The sequence below is a fragment of the Exophiala dermatitidis genome (genome assembly GCF_000230625.1).
Source record: "Exophiala dermatitidis NIH/UT8656 unplaced genomic scaffold supercont1.4, whole genome shotgun sequence".
Taxonomy (NCBI): Eukaryota; Fungi; Ascomycota; class Eurotiomycetes; order Chaetothyriales; family Herpotrichiellaceae; genus Exophiala; species Exophiala dermatitidis.
This window is the reverse complement of record NW_008751649.1, coordinates 711,994-733,133: the sequence shown is the minus strand read 5'-3', so window position 1 is coordinate 733,133 and position 21,140 is coordinate 711,994. Positions and strand designations below refer to the sequence as shown.

Sequence of the window (21,140 nt, the reverse complement as noted above, 5' to 3'; positions counted from 1 at the left end):
TGGTTTTGGCGGAGACCAAACGCTCACAAGTTTGTTGCAGCTTCAAGTTTATCCAAACTCCGCCTGCCCAAATTCATGTAGACTGCAACATGGTGCCTTGAGTGCCAAGTAGTCATATCTTTTGACTAACGACTTAAACATCTTGATATCTAAGGATAGCTAGATGGCGCCAGGTGCACTCCACGGTCGTGATTGAGGAAATTGTACCACCGCAGCCAGCAACGAGAGCTTTGGAGCCATTCCAGCATGTGGCCTTTCAATTCTTCACAAAATGTCGGGAAAGACGATGCAGCTACTTCCACGATCATACAGTCAGAACCCCCGACCAGCCAGGTTCAGCCAGTGTCGGAGCCTGAGCCGGAACCCGTAACGACAGAGTCACCTGTTGGGTTTACGGGCTGGCCGAACGAGCGACTGTCCATTCCCTTTGTACTCCGAGCCCCTACCCTTATGATGGCATCGTTTGGGTGCGGCTTCATTCTGGGCTCCTCTCAGGGGGCGACCAAGGGCGCATACCGGTATCGTGCTGAGAACGCCCATCGCCTGCCTACCACTCAAACAGGATGGTTCCTTTACCAGAAGTCTAAGAATTACCACGCTATGCTCTCTGGGATAAAGGAAGGCAGTAGGTTCGGGGCTGTATGCATGGGATGGGCAACACTGTTCATGGTCACTGAAGAGATGGTGGACTTATCAAGGACCAGACTTTTGGCACGAAAGGGCGAAGACGTAGCGACGGGACAACGGGACGCAGGAAGCACTGTCATCGCTGGAATGACCCTGGCAGGGTTCTATAGCTGGAAAAGAGGGCTGGATCATTTTGCGGCTGCTCGGACAGCAAGGGCGGCATTCAAATTCTCCCTGGCATACGGCTTGCTACAGGATTTAATGGCCACGATCAGAGGGAACCCTCCAGCCTATATCGCTTGGCTTCAAGGAAAGATGGTCCACCAAGAGAGACTTGGGAGCGTCGACTGATCCACCTCAACAAATGGGGCTCTCACAGGCCGGTACGCCGGTATCATTTACAGGACGGCATGAATGTCAGGATGGTCGACCACAATCTAGGTTGTACGGTCAAGCTGTGGGGTGGAGAACGTGTTACACAGCATGTACACTTGTCTCGAAGTAAGCTTTGGGCGGAGCCATACTGCCCTTTCAACCGGGTCCAAGTCTCTGGAGCAATGAGAACTGCGTCTCTGCACGTCGGCCTGCGGGACTTGAATGTGCCACGGCATCCCACGACTGACACACTCACATCGACCACTCTGAGAAGCCTGCCCGAGGTGCATAATCGCCTTATGTGTTGTGTCCCAGGAACTGGAGCATCGATGCTGATTCAGATGTCTTCAATATGCCGTCCCTCCCAACGGTGATATTGAGAAACAAGAGATTACACGCACAAGTTCACTGGGCCAGTCGGAGCAGCTCAGCTACGCGAATGGATTTCTCTATGGGCTTTCTATTCTTTAGTGGCCCAGCGCAGGATATTTTCCCACTGAAATGGGTCAGCTGGGAAGAATAGTTCCTTCGTCCACGAGGCTTCTATGTGGGTTCTCTGGGTCTTCCAAGCCCAGTGCCTTCAGGATTACCGACCAACACTCTGATGACGCAGGCTTTGCGGGCAAACACACTGCCAGTACCGCTGCCTGCTAGGTATCTACGGCCAGTGCTGCATGGCCTAAGTAACCATCTGTTGTCAAGTTTGGCTGCAGCTGTTGCCGCCAGCGGTCGATATTGTTTCCCCTGGCAGGAGACGACGGAGAATTGTCGAACCTTTAAAAATAGACCTATCAGACAGCTCTGTATAAGGCCGCTGGGAAGCTTCGCAAGCATACTATATTTAATAATATACTCTCTGGAGTTGGTTTCCCTGGCATGTGCCACAAGCAGTCGGGGCCTTCGGTTACACTGCACGCCTTGACCACACGCGCATGGAAAAGTACTTTGCCATAAATGCACCTACCAGAATGTGTTTGGTGCACGTCGCACAAGGCCACCCTCGTTCTATACTCATTGCCATACTATAGGCACCTAGATAGGTATTCTACCGGTACAGTTGTGCTACTGCCCATGTGCAGGTCGATTGCTTGCGCGAGTCTTTTCCTGTGATGTTATTCCTCAGCGATCTTCTACCGCGTGGATGTTGTCAAGGTGTTACAGACAATGCATTACCTAGGTAGTTAAGGCTTTAACCACCAATTTAGCAATTATGGACAGCCTGCTGTGGAGTTCGCGATGCAGCCCCCTGTAAGCTCCCAGAGGGTTTCGATTTCCTGCAGTGAATGAAGCGGCAGCAGCCATTGCATGCGCACCACCACCACCACCACTACTACCACTACTACCACGGTGCTACCACTACTTACTACTAGCACCCACACTGCAGATGGACGCGGGACCAACGGCTGCGGGAGTCAAACCATCTTTCTCGCTTCCACGCTTCAGTTCCACGTTTTGATTGTCCATGTCCACACACCCGATACCTTGTTCTGCCCGGTGCTGGACACCTGCGAGATTTGTTCCTTCACCTTAAATTTGGACGGGCTCCAGTAGTAGATTGCTGTGGCTCGGACCAGTTGACGCAAGACCGAAGACGTTATACCTTACGCCCCTACCAGTACCAGACCTCCGCGACCCATCCGGCGGCTCTCCCCGCCTCGCACGACAGAAGACAAGTCGTTTCGTTGGTCTGTCTCCATACTATTACCTAGTGCTGCCGGCCGCCCTCATCTGCAGCCAAACCACGGTGCTCCAACGGCGTGTGCCATTAAACAGGACGATTTACAATAAGTCAAGAACATACCTACACAGAGCTGAGCAAGGTAGTCTTGCAAGACTGCTGGAGCTTTCAGATTTCCCCTTCCAGCCGACGGACTCCTCTACGTGGGCAGAAGACTGTATCTCCCACCAGCGACAATGGGCTGAGGAATCCCGCCCGCAAGAGCAGCAGTTCTTCTGGCGTGGACACGCGCTCGCTCAAGGTCACTTACTACTGCGAAAAGATGCGGCGGCATCATGGACGGACTATGTCTCCCTATCATGGGAAGACGGCGACCCCTCCATCCGCAGACGTTTCGTTGGTCCGCAGCTTTGACTCTCAAGTCAATCCATCACGACCTGTCAGGCAATCTCCTTTGGCGACCTCTCAGATCCAAGGCATGCCACTGGACCTGATCGAGCGCATACGTTCGTTTCCCTTGTTTCAATCCACTCCCGACAGTTTCCTCGTCGACATTGGCCTACTCCTCAAACCCCAGCTTCATAGTTCGAACGACTACATCATTACCGAAGGTGAAGATGCAAAAGCCATGTACTGGTTGGTAAGAGGAGCGGTTGCAGTTACGTCGCGCGATGGCGAGAGCACCTACGCTGAGTTAAAGCCCGGTGCTTTCTTTGGCGAAATCGGCATCCTGATGGAACGGCCACGAACAGCCACCGTTGTGGCGCGCACACGATGTCTGGTTCTGGTGTTGAAAAAGGAGGATTTGACAAAGATATTGCCGAAATACCCCGAAGTGGAACGTGCTATTCGAGACGAGGCCTTGGAAAGATTGACACAATTGGAAAAGAAGAAGAGACAGGTACTGCTCGGGACTGAAGATTTACCAACCAACGAAAGAAGAGGGTCCAAGAGACGAGCCGCGTTTGGAGAGGATGTGCTTATGGATGATGGTGATCACGGTGCTGCCGGCGCGAGCAAGAGACGCAAATCTCCAAGTCCAGGGACCAACGAAGTGTCATCGGCCAGTGCTCTGGGACATGGCCTGGTCAATATCAGGGCGACATTGAAAGAGTTTCCGCTTTTTGCTTCTTTGCCTGCGGATATTCTTCACTTCCTGGGACTCAATGCGCAGCCGAGGAGTTTTCCGCCGTTTACAGACATCATCAAGCAAGGGACCCGGGGGCGGGAGATCTATTTTATTGTTCGGGGTGAGGTCGAGGTCTTGGATGAGAAGAACCCCACAACTCCGAAAGCTGGCCAACCCCCAGTGCCCCAGGATAGCATACCACCCACTCCACGGGTCAAGGCTCGTCTTCGAGCTGGGCAATACTTTGGTGAGGTTGTCAGTCTGTCACTGGCCGACCGCCGCACTGCGACTGTACGCTCCGTCACTCAGGTCGAGTGCCTCATGATCTCTGAGAACGTGCTGTCCGACTTCTGGTCTCGATGTCCTGCCGAGATCCTGCAGCAGATTGAGAAAACAGCCAAGGAGAGGTTAGGCACATCTTCAGAAATGGACATCGTCATGAATGACACGGACAACGAACCCAGTATTCACCAATTGGCAATTGGCGAGTCCAAAAGCAAAGCCCAAAAGAAAATCAACCAAGCCCCGCGCGTCACATTCACGGAAGCAGAGCTGGGTACGCCTCTGCAGTCTGGGCCGACGGACGAATCCGTTCCAGTAGAGCCAATTGACCCCGATCCATACCTTGATGAAGGGCTGGAAAAGGTTAAGTCGCGGTCAAGAAGGGGGTCGCTTGCTCCTCCACCACCAGACGAGACTGCTGCTGAACAAAGACGGCGCTCTCCCAGAACATCCCCTGCCACGACGGCCAGTGCATCCCCACGAAGTTCCATGTCTACAGCATCGTCGCCGACATTGGAGCACAAAGGGTCGGCGTTTCCCTTCTCCGATCCTTTTGCTTCTTCAGGTGGGCGGGCTAGATCTCGGGCGGAGTCCAATCGCGGGCTCAATCGAGGCACCATTCCCGACAACGTGTTGCCATGGATTTTTGAACATCTTGAACTACACGAATTAATGCGTTTACAAGTGGTGTCATTACACTGGCAAAATGTACTCACTACCGCACCTACCCTGTTACACTATCTTGATCTGTCACGTTATAATCGAAAAGTTACCAACTCTATTCTTATCAACCGGATCTGTCCGTTCGTGGGCGAACGACCGCGCTTCGTGGACATCAGCAACTGTTTTCACATCACGGATGAAGGGTTCAGTGCTCTGGTCAACACCTGTGGCCGCAACGTCGAGACTTGGCGGATGAAGAGTGTATGGGATGTGACCGCGCCAGCCATCCTGGAGATGGCCAACAAGGCGCCCGGATTGAAAGAGGTCGACTTCAGCAATTGCCGTAAGGTTAGCGATACATTGTTGGCAAGGATCGTCGGTTGGGTCATACCAGCGCAACCTCTTGTACCCCCGAATCGAGCCAAGTTGATCTCGCGTCCGGTCATCAACACGAAGACAGGCACTCCCATGGCACCTCCGGCCCCTGGGACCGTGATCGGTTGTCCTGAGCTTAAGGCCATGACTTTGAGCTATTGCAAACATGTCACGGACCGCACCATGGCTCATATCGCCACTCACGCTCATAGCCGAATCGAGTCTATCGATTTGACACGGTGTACGACCATCACCGACGCAGGCTTTCAATTTTGGGGAAATGTCAAGTTCGAAAGACTCAGGAAGCTTTGTTTGGCCGACTGCACGTACTTGAGTGACCAGAGCATTGTCTGGTTGGTGAATGGGGCCGGAAGCAGTCTGAGACAATTGGACCTGGTAAGTGTGAACCTTTTTCCCTCCTTTTTCTCCAAAGTCGAAAAGCTAATTTTTGATTTTGTCGCAGTCCTTCTGTTGTGCCCTTTCCGATACAGCAACCGAGGTTCTGGCGCTGGGATGTCCCAACTTGACGCACCTTAACCTCTCGTTCTGTGGCAGTGCGGTTTCCGACCCTAGCCTGAGATCAATCGGTCTCCATCTGACATCGTTGAAAGAACTCGCCGTTCGAGGCTGCGTCCGTGTCACAGGGCTCGGTGTCCAGAGCGTTGTCGAGGGATGTCCAAAACTCCAGCTTTTAGACGTCAGCCAGTGTAAGAACTTGCAGCCATGGCTTGTTGCCGGCGGCGTTGAGCGGTGGCGTTCGGCTGGCCGGGACATTGAATTTGTCACAGTCAGCACGGGAACAAAATTGGTGCGCTGAAGAGTTGTGTTTTGAAATGACAGTGCACGATGATTTGAGCCAACATCTATCTACTTCAGTGGACATATTTTGCAAAAATTTACACCACAGGTGAAATGAGATACCAAAGCGATCGATATAATTGATGGTGTTGATGGGAACGCAAGATGAGGGAAACAACAGGTGTTACCAGTGACGACGAGATTTTTTCTGGGGCTATAAGCGGTGTCAGAGTGGACAAAGAGGTTTGTCATGAATTTGGAAAGAAATGCCGAAGTGGTTGAAAGACAGGAGGACTCTTTTTGCTCTGTTCAGAGGTCTCGACAGGCATATTTATGATACATTGTGGGTGAGAGGGTGTGTCACTCTGAACCCTTCGCGGGAAAACACAGTGTGATCGGTACTATGACCAGGCTTCAGAGTGTGGAAGTTATGGAAGTTATGGAAGTCCACGACATTTGGGCCAGCCTGTGTGTTTTTGACGAAGGCTCAGATTCCTTTTCGACCTGGGCCGCCGCTCCGGGTCTTGAAATTCGTGGTTCGGGAGACGAAACGTTGTGTGGGTCTCTTTTTTTCTCTATTGGTGCTGGTGCAAAGGAAGTGGAAATGGAAACAGATACCCCCATCCGTTTTGTTGGATTCAGTTGACATGGAATGATATTCAATTTTCAGTTCATTACCTTTTTATTGTACGTTCTCGTATGGATTCGCGCATTTGCCAGTGGTGAACCAGAAAAATACACCAATGCCATGCTGCCTTTCTTTGTCATCCTCTGCGATCACGCTAAGGGAAGCAAGCACAAAGAGGTATCATCATGTCGTTGAGAACGTGACCCCCCAGAAAAGCTGTCGGAGTCTCCTTCTTGGTTTATCATCTATACATGTACAAATGGAGTACAGTTCTGTGGTCCCCTTGGGTGAATTTACAATTTACAGCAAGCCATGATGTGTGCATGTCTGGACGCAACCTCCGTCTCTTCACTTCACGCCTGAGTGTGACCATGTCCACCTTTCCGTTGAAGCCCATCCCTGCCTAACCCAACACCCTTGGCACGAGCATCAACAACAGCCTCAAGACATCTACCCACCCCCTCCAAATCACCCAGCAGTCCCACATGGCCACGAGCGGATTCGACCCTCCCGCCCTTGACGCAGCGGTACCCTTCCGGCAACTGAGCGGCGCTAGCCAGCACGACGCCATCACCAGCCGCAAACGCGAGATCGTCGTAAGCATCATCATACTTGATTGCTTCTTTATTGGTTACTCGTGCGCCGTAGACCGTGGGAACCGTTTTGCCGAAAATGAATCCATGCGGCGGATACAGATTACCGTCTTGATGGGCCGGGTTGAACTTCAACTGTTGCTTGAATGTTCGGACTTCGCGCAACGTCCGGCCGAGATATTCCATCGCCGCGTCCTTGGGGATAGTGCATGCCGTGGCGACGGATGGGCGGTGTTGAGAGGATTGTGATTGTTGCGACTGTTTCATGGTGGGTCCGACGACTTCTTCGCCGGGGTCCTCGACGGCGCGGATTGCGTCGGCGAGACGTTGGTTGGCGTTGGCGGTCGATAACATTGTTTGTTGGTGTGAGATATTACCTCCATTACCATCACCTCTGCCGCTAGCACCGCTACCACTACCGCCACCACCTCCTCCGGCTCCGGCTCCGGCCCGTTTGCTCGAAGACGAAATGATAGTCTCCGAAAGAGCACCCATCAGAGTCTTCCGTCGCTCAGGGTGGCGATGATGCCGATGCAAAGGCGGATTAACACAAGGAGACAGTCGATACTCGTCCCAGACTGTAGGATCGAAGAAATCCAGGTCGTATCGTTCATTAGTTTGTTTTTGTAGGAAGCACCGTCCGTCTTCTGGTAATAGAGCGAAGCTGGTCCGAAAAGTAAAGTTGACCTGCGCAGTGAGGACCCTGGAACTGAGAAGGACGTCGTCACCGTTTCGTAGTGGACCAAGGATGTTGACGCAGTGTTGAGGCACTCCTGCATATACCACGCCGGCAAATAAATCTGGTCGGAGGTTGACTGCATGTCGTGTGATAAGCCCTCCGAGGCTGTGGGCGATAACGGTCGCTCCTCGCTTCTCCGGCGGTGTGTCCGGTTGGTTGCATTCCAGCGACTCCAAGAATTTGATCAGTCTGCTGCTGAGTAGATCGGGACTCAGGCGCCAGTCGTATCCCCATTCGTGCACGCGGAGTTGATTGGCTCGGGCGTTGGGACACTTCCTCATGTGTCTGAGTAGTCGGCGACATATGTCGATTGGTCCAATATGAGACAATATGCCTCCCGGAATCACCGTTTCTTCCATCTTGAGTTCGTCTTCTCGCGTTAAACCTACCTCCAGGTCGACTTTGCGGAGATTAAACCCAACTTTCAAGGGTACCCATAGTTGACGATGAGGAGGCTGGGCGGATCTCAAGATCGAACCTCGGTATCCACCCAGAACGACAATGTCGCCGGTTGTTTTGGATAAGGCTCGATGGAGGATGGGATGTGCCCGTTGCTGTGCCGTTTCTGCCTGAAGAGTTGGTGCTTGCTTCTTGGTTATGTGTGCCTGTCCCTCACTGTCTGAGATGATGGCGTCCATATGCCCTTCTTCCGGCGAGTGGCGAAGCTTAGGGATAGGTCGTATTATAGGCAGTCTGGGCAGCCGCAACGACGAGTTTTGGAAGCTGTCGGTAATCGCCTTGAAGCGTGAATTGGCCATTTCCGTGACATCGGCGAAGGCATTGATGTCGTCGTACGTGGAGGCCCCGGTCACCTTCTTCATCAAGTATATAGAGCTTTCGGAGTTTGAACGAGGGCGGCCCAAAGTGGGTGCTGGACTAATTGGCGACAGTAGGGATAGGTCTTTGCCATCGGGTCTCGGGGGTGGAGTTGCTGGACGAACGAGTCTGTCGGAACCAGTGCTGGTAGAGCAGACTTTTTCGAAATCCTGCGCCTCAGCTGGTTCCTGCAACAGCCAACGAAATCTCGTAGGTTTCCCAGCTGGAGACGACGGGGAATCTGGCTGATCTACACGGTCGGCATTGCTCGCATTTTTGCTGCCGAATGGTAGGAGAGATATCGAACTTCGATTGAAGGAGGGTGACGGTAAATCCGGCAGCATTTTTCGTATGCTGGAGAATACTGCGGTAGGGCCTGAAGAGGAACGACCTCTTCGATTGCTCTCGGCTGTTGCCAGGAATGCCCTTGCAATCGACCGTCCTTGCGATAAAAAGTTCTGGCTTTCTCCTTTTGCCGGAACATCAACCTCGTTTTCAAGGCGGTCCTGAAGCGGTACAGGCCGGGATACTCCGACGCGTGACGGCTCTGCATTACCATTCTGCCGCCGCTCAACTTTACCCAATGCGTGCCGACCAGACGTAGGGGTTGCATATTCGGCCTGGCCTTCATTGATTTCCTGTTCGTCGGAGACAAGAGAGTCTGTCGATGACAATGTGTTGTCTTGACGTTCGACTAGTTTATCTGGAGAGGCAGATCTCTCGCCGTCCAGAAAGCGCGGGACAGGCTTTGAGCCGTCATCTACCGCTTCCGCTTCCTGTTGATCGTCGCTCTCATTTTGTTCTTCGGTCGATGTGAGGATATGGTTGAACGACTCCAGGGGTAAATTCAAAGCTCTCGCCTTCTCCACAATCTCTGTTTCCGGAGCCCGCATATGCGTCTGCGCTCGACTGATGCTGACTCCGACGATGTCCTCATCGTGAAGGTCCTGAGGCTCGAGTTCAGGCTCGGAGCTCTCACTGCCGTCTGCAGTCTCGATTGCCGCTTCGGGTCCATGGTCATTGGTAAGCGGAACCAGATCACTTTCAAGCTTCTGACCTTGACTAGCAACGTGGTCTTCTGCCCCGGTGGAACGGATAGTATCCATCGTGCATTCGCATATTCATCAACTGATCATAAGGAAGTAGTAAGCACGGCTGTTGATGCCTGACTAGAATGTCCTACAGACTGCTATGCAGCTGACTTAGGCCCCCGGATCTTGGGGCTGTGGGCGATCGGATCATGAACCGGAAATTAGTGCTTACTCGTGCTCGTTCCTGTGGTGGAGCCTGCTCAGGAACGGTAATCTGATGACAAGGACTGTTGTTCTGGAATCAAATACGAGATGGGAGATATCATCTGGTTACGGGAAGACACAGTTCCTCCACTGTAAGCTCAGACGATAGAGCGATATGGAGAGGATGAACAAGTAATGAAAGAAACATAAATGGGGCTGACGGTTGAAGTTGCGCAGAGGCATAAAAGGTGCGTCCGGAGGAGGCGGAAGGATGATGGTCATTGTGCTGCACTAAATTTTGAGGACGCAATAGAGTGGGCATAAATGTGCCGCCTTGTCCGACCGAGGCAAACACTGTCCTGCATCGAAGACCGAATTCCTTTGTAGATCCCGGAGAGCTGGAATTGACATTTGGTTGTAGACAGTTCTAGGTTGCGACGTTTAAAAAAGATGTAAAGGAAGCCATGGAGACGGTAGCGAAGATTCTCTGGTTTATGCCGGACTCAGAGTGCATGGCTGGGTTCACAATTACCTGCTTTATGCAAGAGTGATTAAGGACCAAGATAAGCTTATCCGATAAGCGACAGTCTAGTGCATGCTAGTCCAGCACTAAGCCATCTTAAGTTGATAAAGACAATCTGGTTACGATCATTGTCTTTTGACCTACATCCCAGGTACCGCACAGCATGAATGCCAGCCGCATACACTGTTGAATCTGCAACGAAGCAGACGATGTTCAACCAACGCTCACATCTGTCATGGAAAGTCATGCTGTCACTCCGACTGCAGTTCACTCTGATCAAGCAGCAGCATTAACCAGTTTCACTGACCTCTGTCAAAGCAGAGATGCAGCTTCACTTCAACAACCATGTCGATGCTTCCCACACATCAACGCCTCAAGCTAATCCCTCAAACGCGTGTTGACATGTTCACTTTAACCGTGGGGAGCAAACGTGGTAGACGGCGCAATATAAAATCTCGAGCTCCTGCCCAACTGCTCGATAACCTAGCCGCCATGCCAACTTCGCCTGATCGGCAGCGAACCTTTCCAACATCTTGGACATGAGCAGACAAGTCCCCAGGCTACGGCTATTTGGTGGCGACCACCGATCAACTGTCTGGTTCGGTCTGGCCAGGCTCCTGATGCCCGATGAATACAGGCGTGTGGAGGCCATCCGGCGAAGCAGACGAGAAAGGGCGAAGCGAGAAAAGGAAAAAGCCGTAGCAGAAGAGGCAAGCGCTGGCGAAGACGCCGGTGGCGTCACCGCAATGGATGCCAACGCTGCCACTGGTGGCGAGAGCACTAACGGTGCAGATAATGCTGCCGTTCGCAGTGACGCTGGCGGTGGCGCCGAGGGTAACGATGGCGGAGATAAAGCTGACGAGCCTTCGGCTGACGGCACTCCAGAGGGCGCAGAAGAACCAGACAATCATCAAGATCACAACTCCGACGGGGAGCCGGTAGAACATGGAGCTGCCCCGTCTGATACAGGCGACCTCCCACGAGCAGAACCCTCTGATGACCAGGGTACAAGCCGCAATGGCAATGACACCGAACCTGATGGCACAGGCGAGCAACCACCGAGTCAACATGGGTCAGGTTCCGCTCTCGGTGGAAATCGAGACAAAACAAACGGTGAGGTCGAACGTGGTGTGGTGAAGAAACAGGGTTCCTCGAGGGCGTCAACGCCACTCGGCGCTCCATCCTCCCGGCGGTCATCAAGAGCCTCGTCAATGCTTCGCGCACAGTCTGTATCGTCCTCCACCACATTGGCACCAGATCTATCGACAACACCAGGTAGCCAAGTCAGGGCGCGGACGGCAGGGCGCTCCGGTCACTCGAGTTCTCCAGCCGACCAACAGTCATCCGCGTCTCGTCATCGCACGCGAGCAACAGCGTCAACAGGTTCTTCTCGACGAACCTCTGCCACCGGTGGTACAATATCTCATACACGAGCTCGCAAGTCTCAACACAGTTCGTCTAATTCTCGCATATTGACAAGTCAACAAGGATCATCGCCGCCATCGCCGCAAGCAGTCCAAATCCCTCCTGGCACATCTTGGGAGTGGCCACCCCATACACATTTCCAGAACCGGGCCCGAGCCCACGGTTCGCCGGATCGTGCTTCAGGGACGGCAGTACCTTCCCACCCCCTCATGGCATACCAATACCACTCTGTGCTGGTTGGTCAAGACCAACATCACGGATACACGTACCATCGACAGATGATGCAGTACCAACAGGGACATGGACATTCATTGTACATGGCTGCCGAAACAATGCAGTTCGGCCCATCATCGGTTCCAGCCTATGCTGCCGTTCCTGCACTACACCACCCCGAGCAGTTCTATCGTAGGTGAACCCAGACTCGTGGCTCTACGCATCTATGGATTCCATGGATTCTATCATTGAAGCCAAATGAGAAGTTGTCGACTAGCACAATCATGGGAGATGAGGCTAGCAAGACGGTTTTCAAAGGTGCCGTTGTAGATAAGTGAGTCAACAGCACCCAAGCTCTTCGGTGGTTCAAGACTTGAGTTGATACTTATGGAGGTGTCTCGGCGGGCGCACGAAGTCCATATGCATCTGGAAATGTGTAGCCATCTACGTAGCCAATGAAACAAATGCTTTGTAAGCACTTCAGCCTCGCTTTGTATTTCAATTGACCTTTATATGTCCATTTAGTTTATTTTGGCAAAATGGTGAGATATGTCTCCTCATCAGAGTGGTAGGTTTCTATATACTTCAGTCACATATCTACCGGGACCTGAAGCATGGCAACTATGTCAAACCTCGGCTTTGCAGACCTCTAAGCTTCCCGAATCCCAGACCAGGTGCCAGCCTTATGACATGATTCCGTCAATTACTAGCCCCTTGATCAGCCAACGACCTCACCAAACCCCTACAGATATCACCAACCCAACATATACATACATAATACTCAATCTACTCAACCTATCCCACCTCACTTCTAACCCACAGCCATGCACTTCAATACTAAAACCCATGTCGCCCTAATGGCCCTATCTCTATCCCATTTTGCATCCTGCTCCTCCTCATCCCCCATCCCCATCGCATTATCATCAGACAGCCTCCCCTTTTCAATCACAAAATCCACAACAGAAGGAGACCCAAACTACACTGCCCCGCTCTTTCCCATCCTCCCATTCCACAAATACCCTCAAAACCCAATCTTGACAGCCAACCCCGACCACGACTGGGAATCCGCATACGTCTACAACCCCGCGGCTTTGGTCCTCAACGAAACCATTTTCCTGCTCTACCGCGCCCAAAACGCCAGCAAGACCTCGTCAATAGGTCTCGCGTGGTCTTCCGACGGGTACCACTTCACTCGACTCAGCCGTCCAATTTTGCATGCCACTGAGCCATGGGAAGCCGGCGGTGGGACGGAAGATCCGCGAATCGTTCGCGTCAACGGCACTTTTTATCTAACGTATACGGCTTATGATCTGGGGACGCCGAGGCTGTGCATTGCCACGAGTGAGGATTTGGTCCAGTGGACCAAGCATAATCCACTGTTTCAGTCCGGTCCTGGGACCATATTCGACCATAGTAAAAGTAAGCCTGGTTTTTCATTGTTGTTGAATCCTGTATCTTGTCTGTCCATCAACTAATTCGCGTGGTGTGTTAGGCGGCGCCATAATCACGAAACCCTCCCCCGACGGCCTCTACCACATGTTCTTTGGCGACAGCGTCTTCTACCACGCCACATCGCCTGATCTATTGAACTGGACGGCATCCTCAACCCCGTTTGCCTCGCCTTTGTTGACCTGGGAGAATGGGCTGATTGAGCCGGGTCCGCCGCCTGTCAAGACCAGAGATGGGAGGTGGTTGTTGGTACGTGTACACGTTCTCCCAACCGGCCCAATGTTCCATCTGTTGCAATATATACAGTACATACCTAGGTAGGTACCTTTGGTGGGTTTTCTGACGTAAACCCAAGATCTACAACGCCATGACCACCGGCGCCGACGGATACCGAGCTACACAATACTCCGTTGGTCAGATGTTGCTCGACATCGAGAATCCGGCGTCATCACAGTCCTCAACGTCCCTGTCTTCAGCCTCTGGAAGAATGAACGCGGAACAAATCCCAATCAACCACAACCCTCATTCGCAGTCACATTCTGACTCTGACTCTGACTCTAACAAGCACCGCTACCACCACACGGTCGGGTTAGTAGGAAAGGTACCCTCGTTCACCGACCGTCCCTTCGCCCGCCTCGAAACTCCCTTTCTGGTCCCCACTACTCCCGAAGAAGAATCCGGCCAAGTCGACCTCGTCGTCTTTGCAGAGGGCCTAGTTCAGTTTCGGGGCAAGTGGTTCTTGTACTACGGGCAGGCGGACCAGTCGATTGGGGTTGCTGTGGCGGATGTACAGTAAATAGATATACCACCCTGTGTGGAGCGGCCTGTATGCAGTGTGTTGTCCAAGTAGTCAACAGTCGACGGGAGGCATGGACTGCTTGACTGACTCACTGGAGTCGAAACGAAATGAATCAAGGTATCCTATCCCTCCACTTTAGTAGTGACTGTATCTAGGTACTGTACCAACAACAATTCCATGCTCAACGGAGAGCTAGCTGTAATAACTAAGTTGGAACATATTGGGATCAAGTAGTAGGTAACGGCGTCTGGTTCACGACTACGTTCTCCCAACAACATCGTATACCTAGGTAGGTAGGTAGATACATCAGATGTAGCACCACATTACATGTTCAAGCACTAGTAGCCGAACCGTTTATGCCCTTGGCAACGGAAGGGGAGTCGATAAACGAATAATCAACCACGAAACTTTGAGGCTAACCGCCCCTCATACATAAGGTATACATGATTAGACCCCTTCGCGATATGGGCAGCAACATCGGGATACCACATGCAACAAAGTGAAGTGTCGAAAACTGGATTAGCAGTAGAGCTGCGTGGTTGATGGCTGATGGAAGCGTGTGTATTAGTATATTTGAACATTGCCAAACAAAAACGCCTCAGTGTCTCAGATCACAACGGCCTCTTCGAACCCAACAGGGTCCGTATGCCGACGTAATTGTGTCTGGACTGGTATCATCGCCATGTGTGCACATCCCTCCTAATCCCCTTCACCATGCCGGTCAGTAGCATGGAGAATCAAATCTCTGTCCCAGCCTGACCCATATCATTACCTCCCCGTCTTTTAATCCCAGAGGCGACCAGACACTGCAGCGGCGGACAGACTGGTCCAGTCCCAAACAGCAATGGTCGAATGTGACACGCAAAAAGAGTGAATATCTAAATCGAGAAACAATAACAACGCCACTAATAAGGTAGCCTGCCAACGGTGTTGTACAGGAACGATCCTTTTGACCAGGTCCTTCTGCCAGGAGGGAGCAAGGCTTGCTCTCTCCTCTCTCCATGAAACCCTTGTTGTGCTCGCCAATGCCAGAAAAACGACGCAAGAAATGATTCAACATGATGCCGATGCTGATGCTTGCAAGATGCCCGTGCTAACAAGAATGCAACCAAAGTTCTACTTTGTTCAGCAGCCAGCTTTTCGAGACGTGGGTATCGTAAAATAATGTTTGTTGTTGTGGTGGTGGTGGTGTGATGAGCCATTTGGCTCGAGGCCGCTCATTAGGGTCCGTGCATGATCTGGGTATGCATCGTTGCACTCGCATGCGGTGGTAGGAAACGAGATGAGCAGTTATACTCGTTCATCTTCTTCCCTTCTTCTTCGAACTCATACTCGTACTCCGGGTAAGATTGTCCTTTGACATTGTCCTCGTCAGTCCGCCGATATAGTCCTGTAGAAATCGGTTCTCCGTCTCGAGTTTATCGTGGTCGTTCTTGACTTCGTCGATTTTCTCGGCCAATGCGGCCAATGAGGATTGTAGACTTTGTGCTTGCCTAAGAAAACATGGTTAGCATATCAAAACAACAATGCTTGTCGACGAGCATACTGTTTCAGAGCCTCGCGAAGGCCACGTTCCAGTCTTTCAATATCCTCGCTATTCCGCCTAGGACTCATGGCTCTGGCGTCGTCCGGGGGATATTGTGGTTTGTCTCGTTGCCAGCCGGCCCGGTCTTTGGGAACAATAATGGTATTATTCGACCGCTGTCTGTCACCGAGTCGCGGCCTGTCCATCCGCCCTCTTCGGGACGATGATCGAGGTGACTGCGGCTGAGAAGAATTCTCAGACTCCGAGGACGAGGAGGAGCTCGATATTGAGGGAGTTATCGAGGGTCGGCGAGGAATTTCCGATGTGTTATCGGCCGAAACTAGAGAGATGGCCCCGGGGAACGCAGCCGTAGCCTTGGGCGATGATGGCGTCCGGTGCATTTGGTATGTGTGGGTGGTGAAGAGGATGATTTGAACGTGCTCTTAGTCGTCTTGCTTGATTTCACAACCTGGATCGACTGTATTTGTGAAGTTGCCGAACGGCGCATTGGCACTTGGTGCGCAATTGAGGGAAATATGCACTGGCCGAGGTCCAGTGCCGTCCTTCACGCGAGTCGTCCCGACATCCAACCAAGAGCACCCGCTCAGCTGATATGGGCGTCCAGAGAGGCAGAATAAAGATGTTTCAGTCCGAGTCGGAAGGGAGAGAGACAGACAGGTACAGTCTCTGGAGCTGGCGGTTTGGGGAAGGAGGTAGAGGGTATGGTAGTAGGAGGACGCAGTTATGGTTGCCGCAGAAGAGCTTTGCGTCTGGGCGGACGGGCGATCGGTCGGGCGACACAGTTGCTTTGATGTGGTCAGAACCTCTGACCCGGAGGGCAGTCGGTGGAGGATGGATGATTTCCTTGATGAGGGAGATCGCCGGATTGGCAGTAGAAAAGGCCTTTTTCAGAGGCAAGGAGTCGACGAACCCAAGGACGGGGATGCTGGCAAAGACCGGTCACCACAATGATGGTCGGTCAGTGCTCAGAGACTGGGGCAGACGTGGGCTCACGGACCCTCAGCGCAGGCTATGAGTAGCCGACCAGGTTGCCCTGTGGATGCGACCGTCGCTGGAGTCACCTTCCCTGGGATAAGTCTACGTCGTTCAGTTTGATGGTCCACCAGATGACCATTTCGGGCCTGAGCTGATCGACAGCAACGGCGGCCTTGACTCGCGGCTTGAGTTGAGGATTGGGTGAGACGGTGTCTTTTGAGTGGGTTTTGTCCCAAGGAGCTCAACTGAGGGGAGTGTGTGTTTCAACCAGCCAGAATCCTTCTCTTGTGTTTCACAGGCAGTGCAGCGAGCCAAAGTATGTCCTCGGTAACCAGGGTTCAGTGGCGCAAGGCTCAGGCTTGCCACGATGCCAGTGATGCTCTCGTGGTGTTCGTAAAGGCAAGACGACACCGAGATGGACCGCCAGCCTGATCGTGGCGCTTCAACTCCTGCCGGTCCCACGCCGTATGCTACAGGGGCACGCGAAAGAGGCAAAGCGAAGAGATTGAGAATCGTGATCACGGAAGGTCGGTTGCAAAGCAATCAATGAGAGCAAACCGAAAAGAGGATCAGCCAGAGACTGCGGAGCCAGCGATGGACACTGCAACGGGCTAAACATCAGGTGGCAGGGGAGACACGGCTTAAGCGAACTGACTACCAGCAGACATACGTAGATAGTCATGGTTCCAAGTGGCCCCGGGCGCCTGGGTCGCCCAGAGAAGCTCGCTCTTGGTGGGATCCGGTGGAGGAAGCGCAGCCTATAGGCGCCCATGAGACGCCTATTAGCTGTTAGTGGGAGGCCGCAGTAGACAACACGACTCTACCGCTCACAACAACACTCTTGTGGTCTCATCTCTGCCGCTTGACGTCGTTGATCACTCGCTGCCAACACACACCTGGTGTCCGTACCATCTCTCTACCAGGCAAGTATCGTCATCCTCCGCCTACGGATCGGCGGCTGCTCACGACGAGTCCAATCAATCCAACCCCTATATCGTCGATTCAAGTCTCCTCCGTCGCCGGCCGTCAGGAAGAAGGCTTTCCAAAACAAATCTGAAAGGAAAATATCCTCACGATCGCTGGGCTACAAAATTGTAAACACCACTCGACAAGAAAATGAATACAAGCCTGTGCCTCAGTTCACTTCCCCTGGCTGTCAACCAGCGAGCCGACCACTCTCCTAATAATCCCGTGAGTATGCCGAGTGGAGGCTGCTATACAACTTTAAAATGGAGATCAATGGGTTTAGTGTGCTGGATGGCGGTGGGCTCTCTCCCAAGACACCTGGCTGACACGGTCCATGGTTCAAGGGAAGCAAAACAGGCTGTTCTCCTACAGACTGTATCTGCAAAACTTCCACGCTGTGACATTGCCAGCTGTGCATCACAAGACAATGCGAAGGGCAAGTCTGATAGTGGTAAGTGGTACAGGATCTGAGCGCTGCCATGCTCTTGTCTCGCCACGGAGCCTTGCCGCCACCACAATGACGCGATAAATGACCGGAAACCAAATCGCTGCGCTATAACCCTGTTCACACAGAGTTTTTGTGGGATCTTGGGCTTGGGCCAGGTCCACGAATCAAAGCCTTGGATACTGCTACCAAATTCCGCCTATTCTCCATCTTATGCCGTCAAAGGGGGGCACTGACGCAGGGACTTTCCGGGTATCTGAAAAGTCAAGAGACCCTGCATCCGCCGGACACAGCCTGAGGCTTCCATGCTTCGACTGTAGTCGTTCGAATGGTTTCAGTCCTGTTTAGACATTCTATATCATACCGCCTGCGACGGAAGAAGCCTGAGGCTGACCACGAACGTAACCTATCTAGGTACTGTGGTGCTCTTGGCCCCCGGCGTGGCAACGGTTACAATGGGTTCCACTGTTTTGCCGGTGCACGGCTTTCGGGACTGTCGCTACAGTGGTATATGACGGCATAGATGGTTTTGTTGCTGGGTTTCTTACTTCGCCCGCTTGATGATGCGTTAAAGCAAGAAACCTCTGTCTTGTTCCTGTCGTTCAACCACTCACCTGCTCGCTCACCAGCTGACCACATAACGCCTCTTACCATGGCACAGAATGATCTACACTTCCCATCGGGGCGGTTTCCGTGCAGCAACAGCCAGTCTCGCCTGGCACCTACGCATATCGGACATCTATCCAGGTCACATTGTTGGCATGAAAACCTAACGAACACAACATTTCCAACTCTTGCATGTCCGTGTAGATCATTTTCTCCTTATTTGTACTCGAATGTCTCCATCCATCTTCAATGTTCCATTGCCAGCATATTGTCGCTTCACTTTTGGAAATCCGGATGCGGCTTTCCCCAAATCGGCACGATTCCCGCTCCGGTTGGTGTCCACATATTCGATAAACTTTATGTCAAATCTCTGGAAAAGGGTTGCGAGTGCCCCTAGCATCTCTTGTTTGGCAAACACTCGGCCAGGACATACATGTGATCCCCCGCCGAAAGGGAAGAACTTGCCTGATGCCCAAGAGGTACTGAAGTACTCTTTGCCTGTTTCATCATCACGTCTCAAGAACCGTTCTGCATACCAGTTGTCCGCAGAAGGTGCATCGCCTTGTTCCCAGAAGGTAGGGTCATGCTGACTGAGCGAACTTGGGGCCATGATCAAATCACCTTTCTTCAAGTGATACCCATCGACCACCATGTCCTTTTGGAGTTGACGAGTTACCAACGAATCCACGTAATGCCTCAAGGTCTCGTGTAGGGCGGAATTGAGGAGAGGCTGGGAAGCGAGTCTCGAGACGTCGATGTCTCCGGTTGGAGTTTGGGCATGCTTGAATTCCTCTTGGATCCTGTCGAGGACGTCATGAGGTGTGACTGGTGACAGAAGGTGGGCTAACAACCAGCAAGTGGACGGAATGGCATTTGCTTGAAGCCTGACACAACAAGGTTATCCAATGGTCAAGGTGATCCGAGAGACTTTCAACTCACGCGAATAGGAAACCCAGGTCAAAGGCGGCCCTGCCTCTGGGTTTCAGCCCAAACTCCTGGTATAGTCTATGTCTGGCTCTGACAACCTTGGATTCAAAGTGTGGCTCCCAGTCCGGCTCTTCCGGAGGCATCATATGGTGTTGAGTAAGGCCCCTTTGCAGCCACTCTTGTGTCCTGTTGAGCATCACGTCCATACAGGAGTAGGCATCCGGTTTGACCAATCTCGGCAGACCATAGAATCTGGCCAGAAGGCCAGCTTCATATTGCCAGAATTGTTCCGCAAGATCTGGATTTTCTTGCAGTATGGTACTTCCCAGGACGGCTGTTGTGGAAGCCTCAAACATGGCTTTTTTCCACCAACTGAACAAATCAATGGTTTTCCATTCGTGGTCGATATCGGCCCGATCGAGGACGGAATGGAGACAATCCATGAACTTGGTGGTTAACGAGTTGACCGCCGACTGACTCAGCAGGAATTCGTGGTTGAGTGCTTCCATCTTTTCTGTTCGATCGTTTCTTTTTTTGTGGTCGTCCAAATCTTCTGTCGGCCTGCTGGGTGGAAACATCAGCTCGGCATCGTACTCGGACGCGCCTAGTGCCTGGGTTGCGAGTTGATGGTTGAACAGGTCACGCGAGACCTGTTTGCTCTTGAACAAGGCCTGCACAGCTGTCGCCGAATTGACCACATGAGCCTTTTGTCCTCCAAGAAGAATGGTACAGATCGGGATCTTGGCGTCCGTATCTTGCAGTTTCTTTTGCAGCATTTTCCAGAACGAGCCTGGGTCTTCGTTCAGAAAGCTCATGGCGCTGCCTAACCAAGGAATCGCGTATGGCAGAAGAGGCGGCGCGATGGGCTTTACATCTGCCGATGCTCGGGCTGCTTGCTTCTTGGATCTGGACACGGTACGCCAGAATTGGATGGTGGTAATTAGCCATGTTGAGAGGCATATTAAAATGATCAGCAATGGTATGCTCGAGATCAGGTAGAGGGTTGGCCGGGCTGAGATATGGTCTGCAGTGGTCGACGCCAGATGGAGGTTATTGAGTGACTTGGTGGGAAACCTAAGGTCAGCCAGCAACCATCCTGCTGTCGACCGGTTCAATGGCGTAGATTGCATTAATGATTGGAACCATTGCTGCTGACGGATAGCTGTGCACCAATGTTCATATAACATATCCAACTTTGTCCATATCTCGCCCAAGTCCATGGTTAAATGAAAGCATTGAAATCGTAGTTAGGCTCGTTCAATTATCACATGTGATCCTAATTGAAAGTGATTGCTCAGTACTGTATTATGATTCTGAAGTTGGAACAC

The 21,140-nt window shown here is 52.2% G+C and overlaps 7 protein-coding genes across 7 annotated transcripts; 4 read left to right on the top strand and 3 right to left on the bottom strand.

The window, feature by feature from the left end:
* Nucleotides 1-246: 246 nt before the first annotated feature.
* HMPREF1120_04587 (uncharacterized protein) lies at nucleotides 247-978 on the top strand (the record flags this gene model as incomplete). Its single annotated transcript, XM_009158719.1, has 1 exon — nucleotides 247-978. One exon carries the CDS (start codon nucleotides 247-249, stop codon nucleotides 976-978), a length of 732 nt encoding a protein of 243 aa, XP_009156967.1.
* Nucleotides 979-3,002: 2,024 nt separating this feature from the next.
* HMPREF1120_04586 (F-box and leucine-rich repeat protein 7) lies at nucleotides 3,003-5,946 on the top strand (the record flags this gene model as incomplete). Its single annotated transcript, XM_009158718.1, has 2 exons — nucleotides 3,003-5,525; nucleotides 5,593-5,946. 2 exons carry the CDS (start codon nucleotides 3,003-3,005, stop codon nucleotides 5,944-5,946), a joined length of 2,877 nt encoding a protein of 958 aa, XP_009156966.1.
* Nucleotides 5,947-6,908: 962 nt separating this feature from the next.
* On the bottom strand, nucleotides 6,909-9,990 carry HMPREF1120_04585 (uncharacterized protein; the record flags this gene model as incomplete). Its single annotated transcript, XM_009158717.1, has 2 exons — nucleotides 9,967-9,990; nucleotides 6,909-9,831 (listed from the first exon to the last, which is right to left on the bottom strand). The coding sequence occupies exon 2, from the start codon at nucleotides 9,807-9,809 to the stop codon at nucleotides 6,909-6,911; it is 2,901 nt and encodes a 966-aa protein (XP_009156965.1). The 5' UTR covers nucleotides 9,810-9,831; nucleotides 9,967-9,990.
* A 1,010-nt stretch (nucleotides 9,991-11,000) lies between these two features.
* Nucleotides 11,001-12,299, top strand: HMPREF1120_04584 (uncharacterized protein; the record flags this gene model as incomplete). The annotated part of the gene is made up of 1 exon (XM_009158716.1): nucleotides 11,001-12,299. One exon carries the CDS (start codon nucleotides 11,001-11,003, stop codon nucleotides 12,297-12,299), a length of 1,299 nt encoding a protein of 432 aa, XP_009156964.1.
* A 657-nt stretch (nucleotides 12,300-12,956) lies between these two features.
* Nucleotides 12,957-14,344, top strand: HMPREF1120_04583 (uncharacterized protein; the record flags this gene model as incomplete). Its single annotated transcript, XM_009158715.1, has 3 exons — nucleotides 12,957-13,518; nucleotides 13,592-13,797; nucleotides 13,904-14,344. The coding sequence occupies 3 exons, from the start codon at nucleotides 12,957-12,959 to the stop codon at nucleotides 14,342-14,344; spliced, it is 1,209 nt and encodes a 402-aa protein (XP_009156963.1).
* Nucleotides 14,345-15,647: 1,303 nt separating this feature from the next.
* Nucleotides 15,648-16,273, bottom strand: HMPREF1120_04582 (uncharacterized protein; the record flags this gene model as incomplete). The annotated part of the gene is made up of 2 exons (XM_009158714.1): nucleotides 15,648-15,840; nucleotides 15,894-16,273. 2 exons carry the CDS (start codon nucleotides 16,271-16,273, stop codon nucleotides 15,648-15,650), a joined length of 573 nt encoding a protein of 190 aa, XP_009156962.1.
* Nucleotides 16,274-19,090: 2,817 nt separating this feature from the next.
* HMPREF1120_04581 (cytochrome P450, family 7, subfamily B (oxysterol 7-alpha-hydroxylase)) lies at nucleotides 19,091-21,032 on the bottom strand (the record flags this gene model as incomplete). The annotated part of the gene is made up of 2 exons (XM_009158713.1): nucleotides 19,091-19,769; nucleotides 19,825-21,032. The coding sequence occupies 2 exons, from the start codon at nucleotides 21,030-21,032 to the stop codon at nucleotides 19,091-19,093; spliced, it is 1,887 nt and encodes a 628-aa protein (XP_009156961.1).
* Between the last annotated feature and the right edge of the window lie 108 nt (nucleotides 21,033-21,140).